The sequence below is a fragment of the Pseudophryne corroboree genome, chromosome 2 (assembly GCF_028390025.1).
Source record: "Pseudophryne corroboree isolate aPseCor3 chromosome 2, aPseCor3.hap2, whole genome shotgun sequence".
In the NCBI taxonomy this organism is placed as follows: Eukaryota; Metazoa; Chordata; class Amphibia; order Anura; family Myobatrachidae; genus Pseudophryne; species Pseudophryne corroboree.
The window spans coordinates 400,016,922-400,040,894 of NC_086445.1; the positions used below are offsets into that span (position 1 = coordinate 400,016,922).

Genomic DNA, 23,973 nt, shown 5'->3' on the forward strand with positions numbered 1-23,973 from the left:
CAGCACCCTAAACAGCACAGGACAGCACCCCTGTACAGCACAGGACAGCAACACCCCTGTACAGCACTCCAAACTGCACAGGACACTGCAGGACAGCACCCCTAACAGCACAGGACAGCACCCCTAACAGCACAGGACAGCACCCCTAAAGAGCACACACTGACCCCACCCGATGCCAATACCCACAGAGAGACAGAGGTCTGTCTTCCTCACTCTCCAAGTCTGGAGGGAAGTCCCGAGCCGGACTCGGATCCGGGCTCGGATCCTGAAGTCCAGGGCGATTCGGATCTCAGAGATCCGAACCCACTCATCCCTAATACATACATAGCATCATTAGCATAAAGTCACAGATGCTACTGTGGTACACAAGGACGGCCACGAATGCATTCATCTAAGAATGAAACCCATAATGTGGAAACCAGCAAAAAGCACACTATTCAGGGCGGAATGCATCAAAACCTAAAAGTGTGGCTAAACTACCAAAAAATAGGATTTTGGTTACCTACCAGTAAATCCTTTTCTCGTAGTCCATAGAGGATGCTGGAGTCCACATTAGTACCATGGGTATAGACAGGTCCACTAGGAGCCATTGGCACTTCAAGAATTTGAGAGTGTGGGCTGGCTCCTCCCTCTATGCCCCTCCTACCAGACTCAGTCTAGAAACTGTGCCCGAGGAGACGGACATCTTCGAGAGAAGGATTTAACACAGATAGTGGTGAGATTCATATCAGCTCACACATACAAGGCACATCAAGCTAGCTTAGCTTGAAAACTCAGCAACTGCTGAAACATTACTTACCAAGTAACAATGCAGTACATAACTAAACAAAGTCGTACTGAACCAGATAACGGTTGCAGTAAAACAAAGCGCTGAGCGGGCGCCCATCATCCTCTACGGACTACGAGAAAAGGATTTACAGGTAGGTAACCAAAATCCTATTTTCTCTTACGTCCTAGAGGATGCTGGGGTCCACATTAGTACCATGGGGATGTACCAAAGCTCCCAGAAAGGGAGGGAGAGCGCGGAGGCTCCTGCAGAACTGATTGACTGAACTTCAGATCATCAGAGGCCAAAGTATCGAACTTGTAAAACTTTGCAAACGTGTTTGACCCAGACCAAGTCGCAGCTCGGCAAAGTTGCAATGCCGAGACACCCCGGGGAGCCGCCCAGGAAGACCCCACCTTACGAGTAGAGTGGGCCTTAACAGATTTTGGACACAGCAGTCCTGCTGTAGAATAAGAGTGATGGATAGTGAACTGAGGCCCTCATTCCGAGTCGTTCGCTCGGTATTTTTCATCGCATCGCAGTGAAATTCCGCTTAGTGCGCATGCGCAATATTCGCACTGCGACTGCGCCAAGTATCTTTGCTATGAAGATAGTATTTTTACTCACGGCTTTTTCATCGCTCCGGCGATCGTAATGTGATTGACAGGAAATGGGTGTTACTGGGCGGAAACAGGCCGTTTTATGGGAGTGTGGCTGAAAACGCTACCGTTTCCGGAAAAAACGCTGGAGTGGCCGGAGAAACGGGGGAGTGGTTGGGCGAACGCTGGGTGTGTTTGTGACGTCAAACCAGGAACGACAAGCACTGAACTGATCGCACAGGCAGAGTAAGTCTGGAGCTACTCTAAAACTGCTAAGTAGTTTGTGAGCGCAATATTGCGAATACATCGGTCGCAATTTTAAGATGCTAAGATACACTCCCAGTAGGCGGCGGCTTAGCGTGTGTAACTCTGCTAAATTCGCCTTGCGACCGATCAACTCGGAATGAGGGCCTGAATCCAGCTAGAAATAGTCTGCTTAGAAGCAGGACACCCAATCTTCTTGGGATCATATAGGACAAACAGAGAGTCCGACTTTCAGTTCTCTTCACATATATCTTCAGAGCCCTTACAACATCCAAAGACTTTGATGTAATTGAGTCAGTAGCTACTGGCACCACAATAGGTTGGTTGATATGAAATGCCGACACAACCTTCGGAAGAAACTGCTGACGTGTCCAGAGCTCAGCTCTATCTTCATAGAAGATCAAGTAAGGACTTTTACAGGACAAAGCCCCTAATTCCGACACACGTCTAGCAGAAGCTAAGGCCAACAACGTGACCGCCTTCCAAGTAAGAAATTTGACCTCAACCTCCTGTAGAGGCTCAAACCAATCTGACTGGAGAAACTGTAACATCACGTTAAGGTCCCAAGGCGCCGTAGCTGGTACAAAGGGAGATTGGATGTGCAGAACTCCCTTCAAAAAGGTCTGAACCTCAGGGAGGACAGCCAATTGTTTCTGGAAGAAGATGGAGAGGGCCGAAATCTGGACCTTCACAGATCCCAATGAGCTAGTATCGGGCATGGTAATGAGCTAGTATCAGGCATTCAACCTCCATGTCGTCAAACGTAGCCGTGGTAAGTCTTGATAGGTGAACGGTCCCTGCAGCAGCAGATCCAAAGAGGAAGAGGCCTCGGCTCTTCCTGCAAGAGATTCAGAAGGTCCGCGTACCAAGCCCGCCTTGGCCAGTCCAGAGCAATGAGGATCGCCTGAACCCTTGATCTCCATACGAGCTTTAGAACTCTTGGAATGAGTGGAAGAGGTGGAAACACATACACTGACCGGAACACCCACGGAGACACCATGGCATCCACCGCCACTGCTTGTGGGTCCCTCAACCTGGAACAATAGCATTGAAGCTTCTTGTTGAGACGAGAGGCCATCATGTCTATTTGGGGTAACCCCCAAAGGTCTGTAATTTCCTTGAACACCTCCGGATGGAGACCCCATTCCCCTGGATGGAGATCGTGTCTGCTGAGGAAGTCTGCTTCCCAGTTGTCTTCTCCCGGAATGAAGATTGCGGAGAGCGTCAACATGTGTCTTTCTGCCCAGAGGATGATTCTTTTCACCTCTGACATTGCAGCTCTGCTCTTCGTTCCGCCCTGTCGGTTTATGTAGGCCACTGTCGTTACATTGTCCGACTGCACTTAAATGGCCTGATTTCTTAGAAGATGGGCCGCCTGAAGAAGACCGTTGTAGATGGCTCTTAGTTCCAGGAAGTTGATAGGCAGGCCGGCTTCCAGACTTGACCACCTTCCTTGGAATGTTTCCTCTTGAGTGACTGCGCACCAGCTCCGTAGGCTCGCATCCGTGGTTAGAAGGACCCAGTCCTGAATCCCGAACCTGCGGCCCTCAAGAAGGTGAGGCAATTGGAGCCACCAGAGGAGTGAAATCCTGGCCTTTGGCGACAGACGAATCCTCTGGTGCATGTGGAGATGAGATCCTGACCACTTGTCCAGGAGATCCAATTGGAAGGCCCGAGCATGAAACCTCCCATATTGGAGAGCCTCGTAAGAGGCCACCATCTTTCCCAAAAGGCGAATGACAGTCCAATAATGCGAAACGGAGATAAGCCTGATGCGGCAGCCAAATCGGAATGTGGAGGTACATATCCTTGATATCCAGGGATACCAGGAATTCCCCCACTTCCAGACCTGATATCACCGCCCTGATAGACTCCATCTTGAAACTGAACTCCTTTAGAAAGGGGTTCAGTGATTTTAGATTTAGAATGGGCCTGACCGAACCATCCGGTTTCGGTACCACGAAAAGGTTTGAATATTAACCTTTGGTTTGTAAATGAGGAGGAACTGGTACAATGACCTGTGCCTCCACCAACTTCTGGACAGCTTCCTGTAGTACAGTTCTGTCTGCCAGTAGAACTGGCAAGCCGGATTTGAAAAATCGGTGAGGAGGGAGATTTTGAAATTCCAGCTTGTATCTCTGGGACACAATATCTATCACCCAGGGATCCAGGCCGGATGATACCCAGACGTGACTGAACTGTCTGAGTCTTGCCACCACCGGCCCCACCTCCAGGCCGCGCGGTCCACCGTCATGCGGATGACTTTGGCGTAACTGAAGCAGGCTTTTGTTCCTGGGAACCTGCAGCAGCAGGTTTCTTGGATTTAACTCGACCACCCCTAAAGAAGGTATTGGACGGTTTGGTCTTTCTAGGCTTGTTAGGCCGAAAGGACTGAGATGCAGATGAAGAGAAGTATTTCTTCGGAGCAGGAGCAGCTGAGGGAAGAAACGGAGACTTACCCACTATAGCCGTGGATATCCACGCATCCAAAGCTTCCCCAAAGAGAGCCTGACCTGTGTAGGGTAGGGACTCCACACTTTTCCTAGATTCCGCGTCGGCAGACCACTGGCGCAGCCACAGTCCCAGACGAGCTGAAGAGATCCCCGCAGCCATGGAAGCCAGGTCTTTCATGGATTCTACCATAAAACCTGCTGAATCGTGAATGTTACGCAAAAACAATTCAACATCCTCTCTATCCATCGTATCCAAATCCTCTAGTAAGGTAGCCGATCACTTTACTATAGCCCTTGCAATCCATGCACTAGCAATAGTGGGACGTAATATGGCCCCTGAAGCAGTGTACATTGATTTAAGTGTATTATCAATTTTTCTATCAGCTGGCTCCTTTAAGGCGGTAGATCCTGGAACAGGTAAAACCACCTTTTTTGAGAGTCTGGACACAGATGCGTCAACAATAGGCGAGTTTTCCCATTTTTTCCTATCCTCAGGGAAAGGAAAAGCCACCTGGACCCTTTTAGGGATCTGGAATTTTTTCTCCAGGTTTTCCCATGCTCTCTCAAATATAGCATTCAATTCCTTTGATGCAGGGAAGGTTAGCGAGGCTTTCTTATTTTCAGTGAAAAAAGCCTCCTCAACCTGCTCAGGTATGGTATCATTAATATTCAACACATCACTGATAGCCTCTATCATTAATTGCACCCCCTTTGCAAGAGAGGCAGAACCCTGCAACACATCCCCATTACCGTGTCTTCTTGCGTGATGTGAAGAAACGCACGTTTTGGGGGGTATATAGCGGGGCGTCCTGAGGTACCAGAATTGGGCCATACTGCCATGGAGTTCTGTAATACCTGGGTTGCAGACTCATTACTCGCAACCCTGTCAGAAATCTAAGTAATCCAAGATTTGATAAAGGAAAACCATTCAGGTTCTCTTGCTGAAATCTGTGCTAAACCAGTGCTATCCTGATTACATGGAATGGGATCATCCTGAGAGGACATATCCTCCGCAGCATATGACACAGTGTCCCTGGACATAGCTAAAGGAGACCAAACACTCCACACACACACAGGTGAGGGCAGACAGAGTTTCCCCCCCAAGAATGGCAAGAGAGACACAGAGATTGGAGCCAACCCACACACAGCGCTTTTACCAAAGGGAGTCCCCTTGTCAGCGCTGACTGTGCACCTTAATAAGATACACAGTCGTATTGCAGCCTCCCCCCCCCCCCCCCCCCATCCCCCCTTCTACAACACTCTGGTACCATTTACAGATAGCTGGAGTTGCTGTGGAGGGACCTTCTTTCCTGGTCAGCGCTGTGCAGGCAGGAAAATGGCGCTGAAACGCTGCTGGGTCCGCTCTGAGGAGAAGCCCCCCCAAATGGCGCTGTGTTCCCGCTCTTCTTCTGCTTATACTGGCCTGAGGAGTTAGTGCTGGCTGAGATCCTGGGACCCCGACAGGCTTCTGGACCAGTGTAGGGTGTAGCGCTAGCTCAGGACGCCCCTCACAGCGCCGCACCATGTACTGCTGAGCCATCCCCAGAGCGCAGTTAATACTGCGCTCCTACCCTGTTGCCGCCATCTTCACACCGACCCCCCCTGCTTGCTAGGGGGGTCGGTGTCTCACTCGCCACTGATTCTTCAGCTCTGCAAGGAGGTGGCGGCATGCTGCTGGGGCGAGCAGTCCCCTGTGGCGGAGAACGATCAGACCCCTGTGGAGCTCAGTGTCCAGTTAGCGGAGACAGTGGCTCAGACCCCGCAGGGCGGACACTGCTCCCCCCCTCAGTCCCTCGCTGCAGGGAGGCTGTTGCCACAGCCTCCTTGTAAAACAAAAAACTCTAAAACAACATTTTACTAGGAAAACTCAGGAGAGCTCCCCTAGCTGTGACCGACTCCTCCGAGCACATTTTCTAAACGGAGTCTAGTAGGAGGGGCATAGAGGGAGGAGCCAGCTCACACTCTCAAACTCTTGAAGTGCCAATGGCTCCTAGTGGACCCGTCTATACCCCATGGTACTAATGTGGACCCCAGTATCCTCTAGGACGTAAGAGAGATGCAGTTTCCGGAGTTTTGGCTGCTTACCTAGTATGCACCAATCTCCCGAATGCGATAGATTGCCGGGCTTGGATATTGGGAGCAACATCATGTTCAGATTGCGTTGCCATATAGAAGCCTATAGGCTTCTATTGAACTTCCCTACTGAGAGGGATCCAATCAGATCCCTCCCAGCACCCCCCGCAGCGTGCATCATTGGATGCATGCACAGATAGGACCCTGGGTCACAAACCCAGAAGTCCTATCATCGCAAAGGACAGCTCTCACCCCAAAACCTGTCCTTCGTGATTTTTATAATTCTTATGGCATTAGTACGGGTGTAGTATGGTATGCCTGCGGCCGGGCTCCCTGCGACCAGCATACCGGCGCCGGGAGCCTGACCGTCGGCATACCGACAGCTGGGCAAGCGCAAATGAATATGTTTTCTTGTGTGTTTATTTTCAGCACCAACTACAAATCCGTTGCAGTCCAATTCTAAAGTATGCAAATTATAAATGTCAAGTCAATGCTGATTGGTTGCCATGGGCAACTTCTCCACTGGCTCACTTCTCCACACTTTTCACTGCTTCATGAATAGACCCCTGAGTGGACTGTGGGAGGGAAGGGGAGGCATGGGGGGAGGGGGGGGGTGAACTGCATGAAGGCTGCTGTCTGCAACCAACAGCCAGCCAGTGATCAAAATATTCTGGCCAGCACCTCCCTCTGTTCGCAGACCCGCTAAGTTACGCCCCCTCACACAAAGGGGAGTGGCCTCATGCCAGTAGGGTCCATCCAGAAATTACAGACTTCCCAGCATGTCCATGCGAGTTGGCCCCTTCTCATGCAAGGTGACTGCCGAGCAGCTGGATACAGCGAGCAGTGTGCATTGTGCAGCAGCCACAGCCTAAGACTGACAGCTGGAAGGCAGGCAGAGGATCCATTCCTGCCAGTCCGCCATTGTTTGCAACCATGTAAAATTTATGTAGAAAGTGTATGTTTTTTTTACATGTTCATTTGGTTGTAAGGGATTGAACAACCTGTAACATACTTGCCTACTTTTGAAAAAGCATTTCAGGGAGATTGTGAAAGTAACATCTATAAGCGGACGTGTACTGCTACATCGGAGAAGCGTGTCATGAAAATGACTTACATCCAAAAGTAAATGAGCCCCAACGTTAGTAAAATCTATTTGTTGAAGAAAAGACACTGATATTTTGCAGGAATTGATTGTGTATTGTGATTTACAAGAGTGGCCATAGGGATCATTGGGGCAGATGTATTAACCTGGAGAAGGCATAAGGAAGTGATAAACCAGTGATATGTGCAAGGTGATAAAGGCACCAGCCAATCAGATCCTAACTGTTAATTTACATAATGGAGCTGATTGGCTGGTACCTTTATCACCTTGCACATATCACTGGTTTATCACTTCCTTATGCCTTCTCCAGGTCAATACATCTGCCCCATTGTGTCTTATAACTAATGCAGGGAAATGGCGCTGATGATCCCATTTGAATGTATGTAGCTCTGATTTATTTTTCCCCCAAGAATGTAATAGCTGCATAATGGGGGTAAGGTGCAATCAGGGAGATTGCAGGACTTTTCAGGGAGTGAGGGAGATTGCTGCTATTTCAGGGAGTCACCTGCAGAATGAGGGACGGTAGGCAACTATGACCTGTATGCAAGTATCGGCATCAGGGATTTTTATGCGCTCCAGTGTGGATTTAATTTATGACAGATAACTTTTCTTGTTTCTGATTTTCTGAATATTTTAGCCATATGGCCAGACAGGAGATGTCCATGTTATTTTGGTACACACAAATAATACTATACAATACAATACATTAGATGCACACAAATACAGATAAGCATAGAATAATGTAGATGCTGGTGCCCCTTTAGGACATGGTTTCCCAAACTTGGTCCTCATGGTACCCTAAAGCTAGGTACACACGGTCAGATATTTTTAGGTAGGCCCAAATTGGATGATTTTTGGGGAAATTGTAGGTACTAATATCTGAGCTACCACTAAAATATATATATTTTAAATTTATCAATTTTCTGCCACATCACACTGCATTTGCATATGTCCGCCCACAAGGATGATGATGTAGTGAGAGGAAAACATAGGAAATATGGGCAGATTATTGAGAATTCACACACACTGCTAGATATCGGGAGATTGTGGCCGAAATTTTTGGTTTGGGACAACAGATTGCAAAATCAATCGCTGGTGTGTGTGGGCAAGATTTTCCAGAATTATCCGTGAAACACTGAAATGCTCATTTGTACACACTATACGATAAATCAGGCCGGTGTACCAATTATTGGCAAATTGGCCCAATAATTGCTTAATGTGTGCTTAGCTTAACAGTCCAGCTTTTAAGGATATCCATGCTTGTGCACAAATGGTTAACTCAAAATGACCGAGGAACTAATTACCAGTGCTTAATTATAGACATCATTAAAACCTGGACTGTTAGGGTGTCTTGTGGGTCCAAGTTTGGGAAACATTGTACCTTAGAGGGTACCAGGGGCATAGTTACTACAAGCCGATGTTTGGTTGATTTTTGATGGATTTTGTGTTTCAGGGTCTATATCACACATTTACTAACAGATGATTTTTGACATTGTTTAAACAAAAAATATGTCAAAAAATCATCAGTTAGTAAAGGTGGGATTTAGACTCTGAAATACAAAATCGGGCAAACATCGACCCAGATCCATTTTTAGTAAATATACCCCTACATCCCACATTTAGTAACAGATTATTTTTTATATATATTTTTTAAAAGGATGTAAAAAATCCTCTGTTAGTAAATGTTTGATTTAGACACTGAAACACAAAATTGATTAAAAAAATCGACCCAACATCGACAAAAAAATATCGATTAACATCAACCCAAATCGAATTTTCGGAAATATACCCCCAGGTGTTGCTTGAATGGATTTCTTCCAACTATCAGGACAATAAATAGAGATAAACTGTAGTATGAAATTAAACCGTGTAGTTAAAGATTGGCCAAATTATAGTCATGTAAAATATTGTAATAAATTAATTTGTATTTCTGTGCTCTGCAGGTAACATGCTCTACTGCAAACAGTCAGTGTCAGCTGAGGGTTAGGACTCACACGTGCTATTGCTGTGACCTTTACGACTGTGAGAAGTATGAAATCAATATTTTTGTTAATTTTTATGCTTTAGTGTACATTTCCCACTGCAAAAAATGAACTATAAAACATTTATTGCTGTTTTTTTAATTTTTTTTTTTTTAATATATACAAATATTAAAGAGACTTTATCCTCAAATTATTATTTCCTTCACTGTGCTAAGCACAGGATAATAGACTTAAGTTTATACTATTTATATGCAAAGGCTATTAGCATTTTTGTGTGTTCAGTATGCACACTCCTTGCCTGCTCATTGTTATTCTTTGGGCTGTTCATGAGAGGAGATAAAAAGCATCATGGAGAATCGAAGGCAAATAATGGATCTTATACTGTTTAGTGGGCTCTGCCAGCAAACTTTCTAGCACCTTCATAAAATATTCGTTATGGTAAGAACTTACCGTTATTAACGGTATTTCTACTAAGTCCAGAGGATTCACAGGATAACATTGGGATATGATGACACGACAGCGGATTTGCACCAATCAGTCAAAGCTTTCGGCCTCACAGCATGCAACGGGCCTGTCCATATATCCCTGCCTCCTGGCTCAAGCAAATCAGTTGCTTTTCCAAAGCTGAAGACAGGAGCATCATAGAGAGCCCTAATCAGGCGAGAAGAATACACATGCACACCCTTCCGTACAAGAAGGAAGTGAGTGAAAAGATCCTCAAATCAGGTGCATCAGGGTGGGATCCCTGTGAATCCTGTGGACTTAGGAAAAATACTGTTATCAACGGTAAGTTCTTTCCATAACTAATATTTCTCCGGCAGGGTCCACAGGTTATCCATAGGATAACATTGGGATGTCCCAAAGCAATTTAGTGGTGGGGGCGCTCCTAATTGGACAGGAGAATCCTTTGCCCGAATTCAGCATCCTGAGAGGCAAAGGTATCAAAGGCATAATGTCTAATGAATGTGTTAATGGAGACCATGTGGCTACCTAACATATCTATTCTGCTGAAGCACCACGTTGTGCTGCCCATAATGGACCTACCTTACGAATAGAGTGAGCAGAGACATGGGGGGTAATTCCAAGTTGATCGCAGCAGGAATTTGGTTAGCAGTTGGGCAAAACCATGTGCACTGCAGGGTAGGCAGATATAACATGTGCAGAAAGAGTTAGATTTGGGTGTGGTGTGTTCAATCTGCAATCTAAATTGCAGTGTAAAAATAAAGCAGCCAGTATTTACCCTGCACAGAAACAAAATAACCCACCCAAATCTAACTCTCTCTGCACATGTTATATCTGCCTCCCCTGCAGTGCACATGGTTTTGCCCAACTGCTAAAAAATTTCCTGCTGCGATCAACTTGGAATTACCCCCATTAGCCGGAACAGGGAGATCAGCTTGAGAGTATGCTTCTGAAATTTTCATCCGAAACCACTTCGCAAGTGTCTGCTTATCAGCAGGTTGTCCTCTCTTGTGAAATCCGTAGAGAACGAAGAGAGTGTTTGTCTTTCTGATGGCACTGGTACTATCTACGTAGATCCTTTGGCATGGACTATGTACAACGATGCATCTCCCGCAGAAAGGTACGGCCCCTGGAAGGCAGGGACTATAATTTCTTCATTAAGGTGGAATTTAGACACCACCTTAGGAAGATACCCAGATTTGGTTTCTAAGAACCGCTTTATCTGGATAAAAAAAATAAGACAAGGAGGGTGACATAAAAATGTCCCTAAAGCTGAAACTCTTCTAACTGAAGCAATAGCCAGTAGAAAGAGAACTTTAGCTGTCAACCATTTAAGAACCACTCTTTTTAGTGGTTCAAATGGGGCAACCTGAAGGGCCTTTAGAACTAACTTAAGTCCCAAGGCACTGAAGGAGGAACAAAGGAGGTTGAATGTGCAACATTCCCTGGAAAAAAGTTTGCACATCTTGTAGGTTTAGCAATTTTCTTTTGGAACTATATAATCAATGCTGACACTTATACTCTCAAGGAATCCACCCATAAACCTTTATGCATTCCTGTCTGAAGGAATGCTAAGACTCTGGAAACTCTAAAAACCAATGGTCAAATTTTTTATTACTGCACCATTGAATATAGGCTTGCTATATTTGGTGCTAAATGCTAGCTGAGGAAAGTTTCCTTGCTCTGAGCATAGTTTGAATTACCTGTTGTGAGTACCCTCTTGCCTTCAGGATGGAATTCTCAATAGCCATGCCGTCAAAGACAGTTGATACAGGTGTTTGTGATAATCAGGACCCTGAGACAGTAGATCTGGACGTTGAAGGAGTAGGAATGGAGCATCCATTGACATCCTCTGCAGATCTGTTTACCAATGTCTTCTGGACCACGCCGGAGCTATTAGTATCACAGCATCCTTACCTTGTCTTAACTTTTTCATAAACCTGGATCACGAAAGTTGACAAGTCATCCACAAAGGTCGCTCTGGGATCCTTTGTTCTTGAACCGTATGTGGAAACTTTGTTGTTCTGACCGGATGCCATGAGATCTATCTCTGGGAAACCGCAATTATCTACCCAAGTTTGTAAGACCTTGGGGTTTAAAGCCCATTCGTTTGCATGAATGGCGTGTCGACTGATAAAATCCGCTTCCCAGTTTAGGACTCCCGGAATGAATACTGTGGACAATAAAGTTCTGCCCACCTCAAGGTGTGACTTACCTTCTTCATTGTGTTTTGGCTGCGAGTTCCTCCCTGATGGTTGAGGTATGCGACTGCCATTGCAATGTCCGAGCGGATTCAAACTGGTTTCATCAGAAGGATATTCTTTGCCTGAATAAATTCCATATATATGGCCCAAAGTTCCAATATATTCCTTTGTCCAATGCCCCTGGAAACAACTCCTTCCTGACACTTCTCCCCAGCCCTGCAGGCCGGCATCTTTTGTCAGAGTTTCCCATTTTGATATCCAAATGAGCCTCCCTTTGTTCAGATAGGATGTCTGTAGCCACCAGGCTTTTGACCTCCTAACGTCCAGAGGAAAGACCATAATCTGCACTTTTATTGTCTGATGAAAAAACCTTTCCACTTGGAAAGGATCAGACGTTGCAGATGTATCGAGTGGAACGGAGTATACTCCATCATGTTGAATGTCTACACCATCAATCCCAACACACGCATTACCGCATAAATGAATACCGTTTGACTGTGTAGCAACTCCTGAATCCTTAAGTGAATTTTGGATATTTTGTTCAGGGGTAAAATTACTCTCTGAATACACAATTCCAACACAGCCCACAAGTGAGTCATTCGTTGTGATGGAACCAGAGACGACTTTGCCTAATTTATGAGTCAACCATACAGTATCTCTGTAACAAGCTGTTGTCTGTTGTAGATGACACTGAACAATTCCGTAGACTGTGCTAGGATTAATAAGTCATCAAGGTATGGGTTTTTAAAAGTCCTTATCACCTGCAAACGGAGATTAGATGCTATTACCACGATAATTTTGGTGAATACTCTGGGAGCTGGGAGCAGTCCAAATGGTAGGGCCTGAAACTGAAAATGATGCTGGATGATAGCAAACTTGACGTAGCGCTGATGTAACAGTGCTATGGAAACATGTAGCTAAGCATCCTGGATATCCAGGGATTCCATAAAATCCTCCTGCTCCATGGTCAAAATAATGGAACGTAAAGCCTTCATATGAAACCTGAGGCACCCAAATGTACTTGTTCAGCGCTTTGAGATGGAGCATGGGCCGGAACGACTCATTTGGCTTCTGGACTAAAAACAGGTTGGAATAAAAACCTTGTCCTCGTTGTGCAGGAGGAACTGGAATTATCACTCCTGACTGAAACAACTCCTGAACTGCCTCTTGCAAAGCCCTGTTCTTCGCTTCCACTGAAGACGGGCTGGTACAAACTTTTAATGAGGGTGTTTCTTGAACACACCTACAGCACCTGGTATTTTACCATCCAAGTACTAAAAAGGACCAACACTGCTTAGCTTCCAAGATCAGATAAGATTGGGCATGTCCAGTGTGGTGTGGCTGTAGATCATAACCGTGAGATACCGCTTCTTGCACCAAGGCATCTGTAGTAGACTGCTGCCAGATCTGTGCAAACTGGAGAAGTCAGCCTCCCACCCTGGGTTCCCCCAGGTGGAGGCCCACACCATAAGGCTGATGGCTTGTCTTCAGATTTAAAAACCGGTCCTCTGGTAGCCCAATACCTTTTAGTCTTACCAGACTTGTTGGATTGGGACTGTTTGCCATTACCCTTTCCTTTGGCTTTTCCTCGATTCCGAAAGGACCGAAAAGCTGGAAACGAGGCTTGAATTTATGTGTGAAAGGAAATTTCACTTTCTTGGAGTCTGCTTCTGACTCCAAAATACTGTATAATTCTTTACCAAAAAGAATATCTCCAGTAAACAAGGATAAGACTCCAGAACCTTCCTAGATTCTGAGTCAGCTTACCATGTACATAGCCCACCTGCTCTGCGAGCTGCTACTGCTGAAGCTGATGCCTGAGAGGCAATTGTACCCATATCCATGGCCACTTATCACTGCCTGTTTGAGATGTGCAATATGGACTTTTTGCTCTCTAGATGCCATTGAAAGATCCTCCTATGCATCAGCACAGGCTGCCACTGCTTACACCATCCAGACTGAAGCCATGGCTGGTCTAATGATTTCCCAAGACAAGGAAAAAATGGTTTTTAGAAAACCATTGACTCTCCTATCTGTGACATCATTTATTTATGTTGAAAGCATAAGTAATGTAGATTTTTGCACCAATCTATGACATGCAAATCTACTTTGGAAGCCACCTCCCTTTTTAAACAGTCCCCAGCTGGACGAGGATAATTGGAATTCCATTTCTTGGAAATCTAACTTCTTACTGGGCGTTACCCAAACCTCTTGCATAATTTCCATCAGCTGTTTTGGGATGTTTAAACACAGTTGCCTTAGTTTTTTAACACAGGCTCTGCTGCCCCTTTAAGGATAGAATGGCTTACATAGCACTAATTAGCTCAGTACTCAGCTCAGTCCACTGAGCTGAGACCTTCCTCCGAAGTGCAATGAGTCCTCATCTTCCGACGAATCCTCATCTAAAACATGTGTAGACTGTGAAGATGTTTATGTCTATGTGATTTACTTACAACTGATCTTTCAGCCCACTTTTGTAGAGAGGCTGCCAATTCCCGAGGTGGATAACCTGAGAATGAATGTTGCATGTATGGGTTAATAGGGTAACCTATCCTTGGTATAGGACCTGACATTATCTGCTCAGCTATATTGGATAATGTCTGTGCAAAGTAGCCCATGAAGGTTCATCAAGTACCTGTGCTTGTCTCAGTTATTTAAGAGGCTTCGGTGACAACTAAAACATTTTGCACATAATCCCTTTTGAACCAGATGCTGATAGGTTAACCCAGCTTTGCAAGACAAACCTGAAATGAGTGTTGGTGCTGCTGTGGAAAGTTCATTTTCCTCACCCTTGCCGCTCTTAGACATGATAAATAAATCACACACCTGTACAGTGTTACTACACAATTTGTAACTGTAATCACTTTAAATTTTGTTAAAGTGACACACAACCCGACCCAACCCTGCTTTGCACCAGCATTGAGGATCAGAATACACAGAAAAACTGTCAGAATTATAGTAAAGTCAGCAATCACACTAGCAATCAGTCACAGGTTATACATTAGTATAATAAGCAACATGAGCACATAATCAACTACTAACACATTTCAAGTATGTAGGAGAAACATATTACTGCATTACTTTATTTAGGATTTAACCGTATTCAGTCGCACAGTGAAAGAAAACAACAGCAATAGTTATCAGACTAATATGCATCAGGCACTTATCCAACTATTCGTACTCAAAGGTAGATAGAGACTTAGGGGTACATTCACTAAGCAATGATAAGAGCGGAGAAGTGAGCCAGTGGAGAAGTTGCCCATGGCAATCAATCAGCACTGAAGTAACATCTATAATTTGCATACTATAAAATGATACAGAGCTGCTGATTGGTTGATGGGGAAATTTCTCCACTGGCTCACTTCTCCGCTCTTATCACTGCTTAGTAAATGTACCCCTTAGTGCTGTACTACCCAACTCAGTAGAGTGGGATACAGGGAGTCTCACCCCGCTTCCAGGATTGATCAATACGTTAGCGAATGCTGAGTGGATCCAGAGTGTACACACTCTCCCCGTGAACCTCCAGTGAACACAGACGCCCAAGCGAACAATGACGCACCAGTCACACAGCCTATGCTGCGACAGGGTCCCCTTAGATACACAGCTTCTCAGACGGAAGCGGGAAATCAGTTCATGGCGGGAGACTCTGAGAAAACTGGTCATGAACCGGGGAGAGGGACGACCAAGGGAGCGTCTGACTCCCCACTGCTGACATCAACCCTAGGGATCGCAGCCTCATACTACCCCTGGAGCTTATGGTCCCTAGGGCCTAGCACTGGTGCACCCTAGTAAGCAGCTGCGTCAGCGACTGTTTGGTAGTCTCCTCCCAAAACAGTGCGGCTGTGTTCGTGTTCTCCCTCTAAGTGGAACTGATGCCTTACCTTCTCCCCATGCTCCGGCCACAGCCTGGCAACGTTTGCTGGGCTTGCTAGTACATCCGACACAGATGCCAACCGGAACAGCACTGTACTCTTGGGTAAGCATTGTCGCGACTCGGCGGGAAGTTGTTGGAGCGACTCTTTCTAAGGTACGTATAAAATGCTTTTTTGAAAGATTGCTCTTAAAAATAGTAAAACTATACAAATAAAATAAAAAAAGCTCATGGCTGCTAAAAACCAGCAGCCCATTGACCATGGTCCGGCTCCTGCTGCACCAAACAAAAAACTGATTTGCCTGTGCCAGGAGGCGGAAATATATGGGCAGGCCCGTTGCATGCTGGGAGGCCGAAAGCTTTGACAAATTGGTGCAAATCCGCTGTTGTGTCATCATAGCCCAATGTTATCCTGTGGATAACTTGTGGACCCTGCCGGAGAAATCTAAGAGTAGGTACACATGTAAACTAAAAATGTTGGGCGGCAGGTCCAATCCAAACATCGAACCCAACTATTCTGCACAAGATACTCGGGCCCTGGGTGCTGCATTGGATCATTGCAGTATATGCCTCACATTACACATACTGAGATTATTGGACTGACCAGAATCGGCTGAGAATCGCCCAAGAATAGGCTGATCAGGATGTACTCATGTTGTCAACAGTCAAAAGGTCAACACCCTAATGTTGCATGTCATAATGTCAACACAGCTAAAATGTCAATAATAGAAATTCTAGGGTTGGGATTAGACTTAAAGTTGAGAGATAACATTATGAACATTTTCAAGTCAACACTGTAGTTGTCAACATTCTGAACATGTCGACATAATGCACGAGTCTACATTACTGACTGTCAACATTGTGATTGTTGACAAAACAGACCAGACCCGGCAGTTCAGCCCCATTATTGCACAGGGTGTAGCCCACTTAAGTCCACTTGTATAAAATCAATCATTTTGAAATGTTGTTCCTTTACACAAATACAAATAATGTTAATCAGTATCCCTTTAAGGACCGTGGCTCACAGTGTCCAGGTGTTTTTCATGCTGTTGGAGGAAACGGGGTAATTCAGACCTGATCACTCGCTAGTGCTTTTTGCAGCGCTGCAATCAGGTCATAACTGCGCATGCGTATGCACTGCAATGCACAAGCGCATCGCACAGGTACAAAGCGGTTTGTTGCTCTGCGATGGGTTTGTGCGAAGAATCCATTCACACGGGCGATCGCAAGGAGATTGACAGGAAGAAGGTGTTTGTGGGTGTCAACTGACCATTTTCTGGGAGTGTTTAGAAAAACGCAGGCGTTCCCATGCGTTTGCAGGGCGGGTGTCTGACGTCAATTCCGGTCCCGGACAGGCTGAAGTGATCGCAGTGGCTGAGTAAGTCCTGGGTTACTCAGGGACTGCACAAGAACTTTTTGGACCATTCTGCTGCACATGCGATCGCACACTTGTACAGCTAAAATACACTCCCCGTTGGGCGGTGACTATGTGAACGCAGGACTGCAAAAAAACAGCTAGCGAGTGATCAGGTCTGAATTACCCCCTTAGTGATTATGTATTCCTCAGAAAGACCATACTGTGTCTGGGGGGTTATTCAGAAATGAACGCTGATTGCTGCATACACAGCCAGATTTGCGTTAATCATGTTGGGGGCCGCCCAGTACAGGGCAAGGCCGCCCAGCATGAGTGGTGCCGCCTCCCGAGCGTACGCAATCTAATTGCAAATGCATCTGATCTAAGGTAGACCCTGTCAAGCGGTCAGTGGCCATCTTTTTTGCGGGAGCAGCTGCATGTGGCGTCACACAGCCGGCCAGAAAACGGTCCTGGCTCGCCCTTGTTCACCTCGCCCTGCCCTCCCAACGCTGCATCGCCTACTGCTGTCAATCACATTGTGGCCCCAATGTATATGTCTGCGCAGCCACGATGCGGCCGCTGCACAAGCGCAGTCTGCCGCCACTGTGAAACTGAACTGTGCATGCAACAACGGTGGGCTGAATGACCCCCCTAGTAAGGGAAGGAGTAAATACTGTAGCAGCTGCCAGTGAGCACCAGGGCAATTGTTTTACAAAACATAAATCAATTTAATGCATACCAAGCACAATAAAAAACTATAAGGCAGCAATTCAATGAGTCCTGGTACTGACTGAGGGCAGAGAAGGAAAAATGTTAATATGAAATGACAGCCTGACTGACACCGTCTGTACAATGCTGCATAATAACTACAAGGAGGAAATGTGTGACAGCCTTTTTGCTTTATTCTGCAGCTCCGATCATGCTACCAGTTATTATGAGTTTGCAGGTGTAAACAGCTGCCAGGACGTGCTGCATTTATACCGGCTGCTGTGGACATGCACCGTCCTTAATATCGTGGGGCTGTTTCTTGGCATTGTCACAGCTGCTGTTCTTGGAGCCTTTAAGGACATAGTAGGTCTTTCAATTTTATATCGGTAACAGATAATGGGCGGTATTCAATTCTTTTCACCCCCTTTCACACCCATTCTGTTTCTGCTGACGGACTTGGTATAATCATTTCAGCTCGCTACCACCAGGGTAGCGAGGGTGCACAACCCTTTACGCAGCTAAACCTCATTACTATGGGCGTGATATGCGCGATAACGGGGATCACTTTAGAAGGGAGATTGGGCGTGATATATCATTTGAATACCGCCCAATGAGTTAAAAAATGTGTGAGTTAGCGCTCAGGTATTAATGTTAATAAATCCTGGGGAAAACAATAAAGACATTTATTAGTATAAAGAGGGGCCTGTCATGACAATCCCAGGGTCTACAGCAGGGGTGGTGAACCTTTGGCCCTCCAGCTGTTGTTGAACTACACATACCAGCATGCCTTGCTACAGTTTTGCTATGTGGCCATGCTAAAACTGTTGCAGGACATGATGGGATATGTAGTTCAACAACAGCTGGAAGGCCGAAGGTTCCCCATCCCTGGTCTAAAGCTTTGCACCGTTAACATGTTGATGTGTTTATTGTGTATCAGTTAAGGACTATATAAAAACAAAGTATTATCCTAATCACATCATGGTGGAGACTGTAGTTCACAAAGTTCTCATGAGACTTCACCCAGACTGATGGGCTCAGTAGCAGAGGAAATTAGGACTATTCTACCTATATAAAATGATCTATATACACATATAAATGCAAATAACACTTACCTTCCATTCAGGGGTGTATTAAAGACTGAAGGGGTTTGTGTGCATCTTACCTTGTGCCAGCAATCGAGTCCTTCCTCCTCCACAGCACCATCTGCCCTGTGGCATTCAGAAAGATTGTGCATGCGCACAAGAGAGCAAAAGCACTGGCATAGTGCCAAAGTCTTTGCCTTTATGGTGCGGCACCCCTTTCCCAGAGATATCACTGGAAGATGGTGTCATGGAGGATCCATTGTAAATACTCCTATGCTTCCATTAAGTTCAGAATAAAATACCGGTCGCCGGGATGCCGGCAGTCACATGACTGACGCCGACATCCTGTCATTGAAGATCCCAAAGGTGGATTCCAGCACCGGTCTCACAAGTGGTGTTGGGATTCCGTCCATAGGGATTCTAAATGCACCCTCTTCCGTTAGGTAGGACAGGTCTCCTTTCTAGACACCAGAGTATTATTAGTTGTAGAAATGGCATATCCTATACATAAAACAGCAGGCTGCATTAGTGTTACATAGGATGTAATATTGGGCTCCAAAAATAATGACATTTATTACCAAAAGTAGTTCATGGACCACTATAAGAAAATGGAGATATCAGCTGTGAAATATATTCCTATATTCTGTACTCTGGTAAGATAGGACTACACAGAAACAGGACTAACTATATTAGCTCGCAGCTGACATGTTAGGCCCCACTACCATTACCTGATAATTGCCTTGTAGGTGTCTGCTACTGCTGCAGCTTTCTTCTGAGACACCCACTGGCTGTGGCTCTGATACGCTATGTTGTGCATATACTCGTACCATTGGTCACATATCTGCCATAATGGGACTTCTCACCAAACCCTATGGTTTCTCAGACTGTTTGACGGAATTTTATTACAATCCCTGACACCGTCACTCCCCACAACGCCAGCCGCTCCCCTGTCATCTACCAAGAACAACTATCGGAATTGCATGGATCTCCATGGTGGCCATTGGGATGCATGTGCAGATGTAGAATTCTACATTCGACCACCTCTGAATCAGACCCCAAGTTTTTGCATATTTCTGAAAGTGTTGACAGAGGTGTCCTTATACATCATGCTATAAATGCACCAAACAGCCCCTCTCTGCACACCAGTACACCCACCTCCCCTCCCCGTGAGACTCTGATAGCATTGGGCATCTTTTTTGCTAAAAATACATCTCAATCACAATGCAATGGACATTGCGGATTAATTTGACATATGACACTTGTATACCTGTGTGCGGCTGAGTCTCTGAATCTGTATATGAAGTGCTACAATGTACAACCGCAGCTATTTTCCAATACAAGTTCTGTTCTGCCCTGTATACAGACTCAGTCACAAACTATATACAAGGATCATATCAAATTAATCAGACCAGTCTCCTTGTGCATCCTAGCCACAAGATAGCAGAGTTGCACGGGATCCTGGCAGCTCATTCACACCCGGCATCTCACACTGCATGGCATATTGAGGCTACATGTACGAGGGCTCATAAGTTAGCCATGACATTTAGCTATAATAACCCAGCCCTCAGAAGGTTTTACCGAGCCTCCGTTTATCAGGATTTGCAGATTTTTCCCCCTTTAATTCCATGAAATTGAACCAATTGAAACATTTTATTTTTCAGGCACTGATTTCACAACTCAACTTTAACGTGCCTCCCCCACAGATCCTTTACAACCCAGCACAGCAAATCCTAACCTACACTGGGATCTGCTCTCCAACATCTTCCCTCCCTTCCTATGCATCATATCCTCTTCCTCTGCAGGTCAGTGCATTATGTTTGAATGTTTATAAAATAATATTACTTTACAACATAACCTTTTGTGGTTCCCATTCATAAGAAATGGACAGAGCAAGGACATTATGAGTGAAAACCGAGGGGTTTCCTTTCTACACCTATGATCATAGATGTCTACCAATATGTGAGGGTGGAAAGGTAGAATGAAAAAACACGTTGATCCAGATGAAGGCAAAATAAAATTCATAATACTAATAAATTCTAATACTAAAGTGCTTTGCTTTGGATTTGGCCTGTGCCGCAGAGAAGAGGAGGGGCGACACGTATTCTAGACCAGTTTCTTACAGTGCAGCAAAGGGAATTTAAAAAAAAAAAAAAAGTAACCAAATGTTACACTCTATTGCTGTCATTGTTCATCTACCAACAATTCACACCTCTTGCTTGTTACAAAAGAAAGGTAAGCATCTTGTATTTTTCTAGGTCCTGTTGTACTAAATGTTCCAATTGCCCTCATGCTAGGACTTATAGTTCAACATACCCTGCAAAGTCAAAGGCTGTACAAATATTATGTAAGCAAGTGGTGTTAGGGCAGTGGTTCTCAACTTCGGTCCTCAAGTACCCCCAACAGTTCATGTTTTCCAGGTCACCTAGCAGTTGAACAGGTGTATTCATTACTCACTGACACATTATAAAAGACCCACAGGTGGAGCAAATTATTTCACTTGCAATCCTGTGAGGAGACCTGAAAACATGAACTGTTGGGGGTACTTGAGAACCGAGGTTGAGAACCACTGTGTTAGGGGACAGAATAACAAAGGCAGATAGCTTGTGGTTCTCTGGGACATGTTGTTCCACAAAAGCAATGTTTTGGAGTTGTAGACCTGGTTACATAATAGTGATCATAAGCATTGCATCACTGCTACTTTTAGTTGAGTTTTTGGGAAAAAAGTTAGCATAAAAATCAAGGCCTGTGAGGGACGACACGAAAGGAGGGGGCACAAGAGGGGATTGAAGGTGGTGACGAGTCAGCGGGTGTTTGGAGGATTGGGAGATGAGAGATTTGAAATAAGACTGGAGGTAGAAAGAGCATATAAGGCAGACATATTTCTAGGATCTAAATGTTTAACTTCAGGTTTACCAACATTGAATATTGCCTGCCATTTTGCTGACCAAACCCCAATTTGCCTTAGCCCCCTTGTATGGATGACATTATGTATGATACGGGCATATATTTTTGTTTCAGCAACCAAAGCTAGCCTATATTTTGTATGCCGTTTGTGTTCATATTCTTTTGCACTGTGGTGCCAGTTACTTGACACTATACTGTGTACATATACTTCTGTTCATACTAATATATCATTATTATCTTACAGCCATCAGGTTCCTATCCAGCTACTTCCTCTGCAGATATTTCCTTATCTGATGACATCCAAAATCCATCCCACTCAATGAATGGACTCGCTTCTAATCCACATTCACAATATGCATCCACCATACTCTTACCAGGTGAAAAGCCACCCCCATATGCTCCTTGATATGAGGACCACTGGCACGTACACTTGCAGGAAAACTAGAAATAAGGGCTTTCTGCAGAACTAGGGAAAACACGAATATATATATATATATATATATATATATATATATATATATATATATATATCAGAGAGAGAAAATACACATTGTAAGGTTCAGTCAACCTGGCAGATGAATCACGGCTTTGTGTTGTTTTACTGTGCATTTATTAAATCAACTGTTCTTGTAATAAACAGTTAATGTTCTGCTTCCTGACATACTAGAATGTTTATGAAGTGGACTCAGAAAACTGGAATAAAAAATATTCATTTAGGCATTCCATAGTAAAAGCACCTTAATTTTTTCCAGTTTCCATTCACAATTTTTTTTTTCCATAAAAAAATGCCCTCCTCATTGTCTTATTACTATTCTGATAGCATGCATGTACATGACATTCCCTATAGTTTTGTGTAGTCTTTGGTAACATTGGAGTCATGTGTAAACTAAGTAGTGATTGATTACAGATCCCTCCAGTGATAATAGACAAAACATTCCTCATAGTGACCAATACACTACTATTTTGAAGTCGATTAAACCATCTTCACTTTCCAGTAAACGCAGAGCATGGCAACGCACAAGTGTATCTCAACTGTTGTTTCAGTAATACGGTTTTTATATAAGATGTTTCATGGAAAGGTAAATAAAATGTAAATATTGCTGGGATTTCTTCCACATAGATGCAGCATATTATCACTAGGTGAATGAACGACAGGGAAATATGCCACAGGCAGATGTATAATTTCCCTTCTGTACAATCTGCAGCAATACTGCACCATGGAATACAGCTTAAAAGGGCTGCACGTTTCATCATGCAAGTAAATTCCATACAAATATCTGTTTGTGTTCTGCAATTTATTTATTTTGTCCTTCAAAGTCAGCATTACTGTAAGCAGAGCTGAAGATGACCAAAGAGTACTGCGAGGAATACACTGTCAGGGATAATGTACATACTGCACTCATATCAGTCCATTTGGAGTACCGATCCAGTGGTTCCTCATAGTGATCACTATTTTCAGGTCTGCTCATGTGTTGTTCATCTGATAAACACCTTCCAGGCAGCGCACTAATGAACTAGGAGTACTCATTTGTAAACTAACAAAGCTTTAGATATTATTAACATGCTCATGCATGTGTTATGGATCCTTAGGCACTTTACAAAGACAAGGGTAAAGGTTCCTTCTCTGATCGCAATACAGAAAGGCCTTACAGTATATGCTGATGTCCTGCTACTGAGCTCACTTTCAGTAAATAATACAGCACAATTCCAAATGCGTTAACAATACAAGAGTGTCATTAGAAATGCATAAAAAAAAAAAATTACCACTAAAATTGAAAAGCTATCACAGGGTTCAGTATGATATCCCGATGGACAGGATGCCGGCGGTCATAATCCCAACATCCCCTCCAAAAGTACTCAAACCCTCCCCTTCCCTCTAACCTAGCCCACCCTTGTAGGTGCCTAACCCTAACCCTCCCCGGTGGTGCCTACCACTAACCCTCTACTCCCCGCTGCCTAACCGTAACATCCCCATGTAAGTGACTAACCATACCCCGTGCACCCTATCCCCCCTTCTAGTGCCTAAAACAACCCCCCATCCCACCCCTTGGTGCCGGGATCCCAAGCTCCATCGGGATTTCATCGCTGGCATTATGCTGCCATTTGGGATTCCGACCATCGGGATCCCGTCCAGCGGCATTTTAACTAC

At 44.8% G+C, this 23,973-nt stretch overlaps 1 protein-coding gene across 1 annotated transcript in view; it reads left to right on the forward strand.

The window, feature by feature from the left end:
• The window catches only part of TMEM255B (transmembrane protein 255B), a 206,589-nt gene extending 182,616 nt beyond the window's left edge, over positions 1 to 23,973 (forward strand). Inside the window, exons 6-9 of the mRNA XM_063950766.1 lie at positions 9,201 to 9,286; positions 18,042 to 18,201; positions 20,582 to 20,722; positions 22,069 to 23,973. Coding sequence (XP_063806836.1) covers positions 9,201 to 9,286; positions 18,042 to 18,201; positions 20,582 to 20,722; positions 22,069 to 22,230 — 549 coding nt within the window. The 3' untranslated portion in view covers positions 22,231 to 23,973. The remainder of the gene's footprint in view (positions 1 to 9,200; positions 9,287 to 18,041; positions 18,202 to 20,581; positions 20,723 to 22,068) is intronic.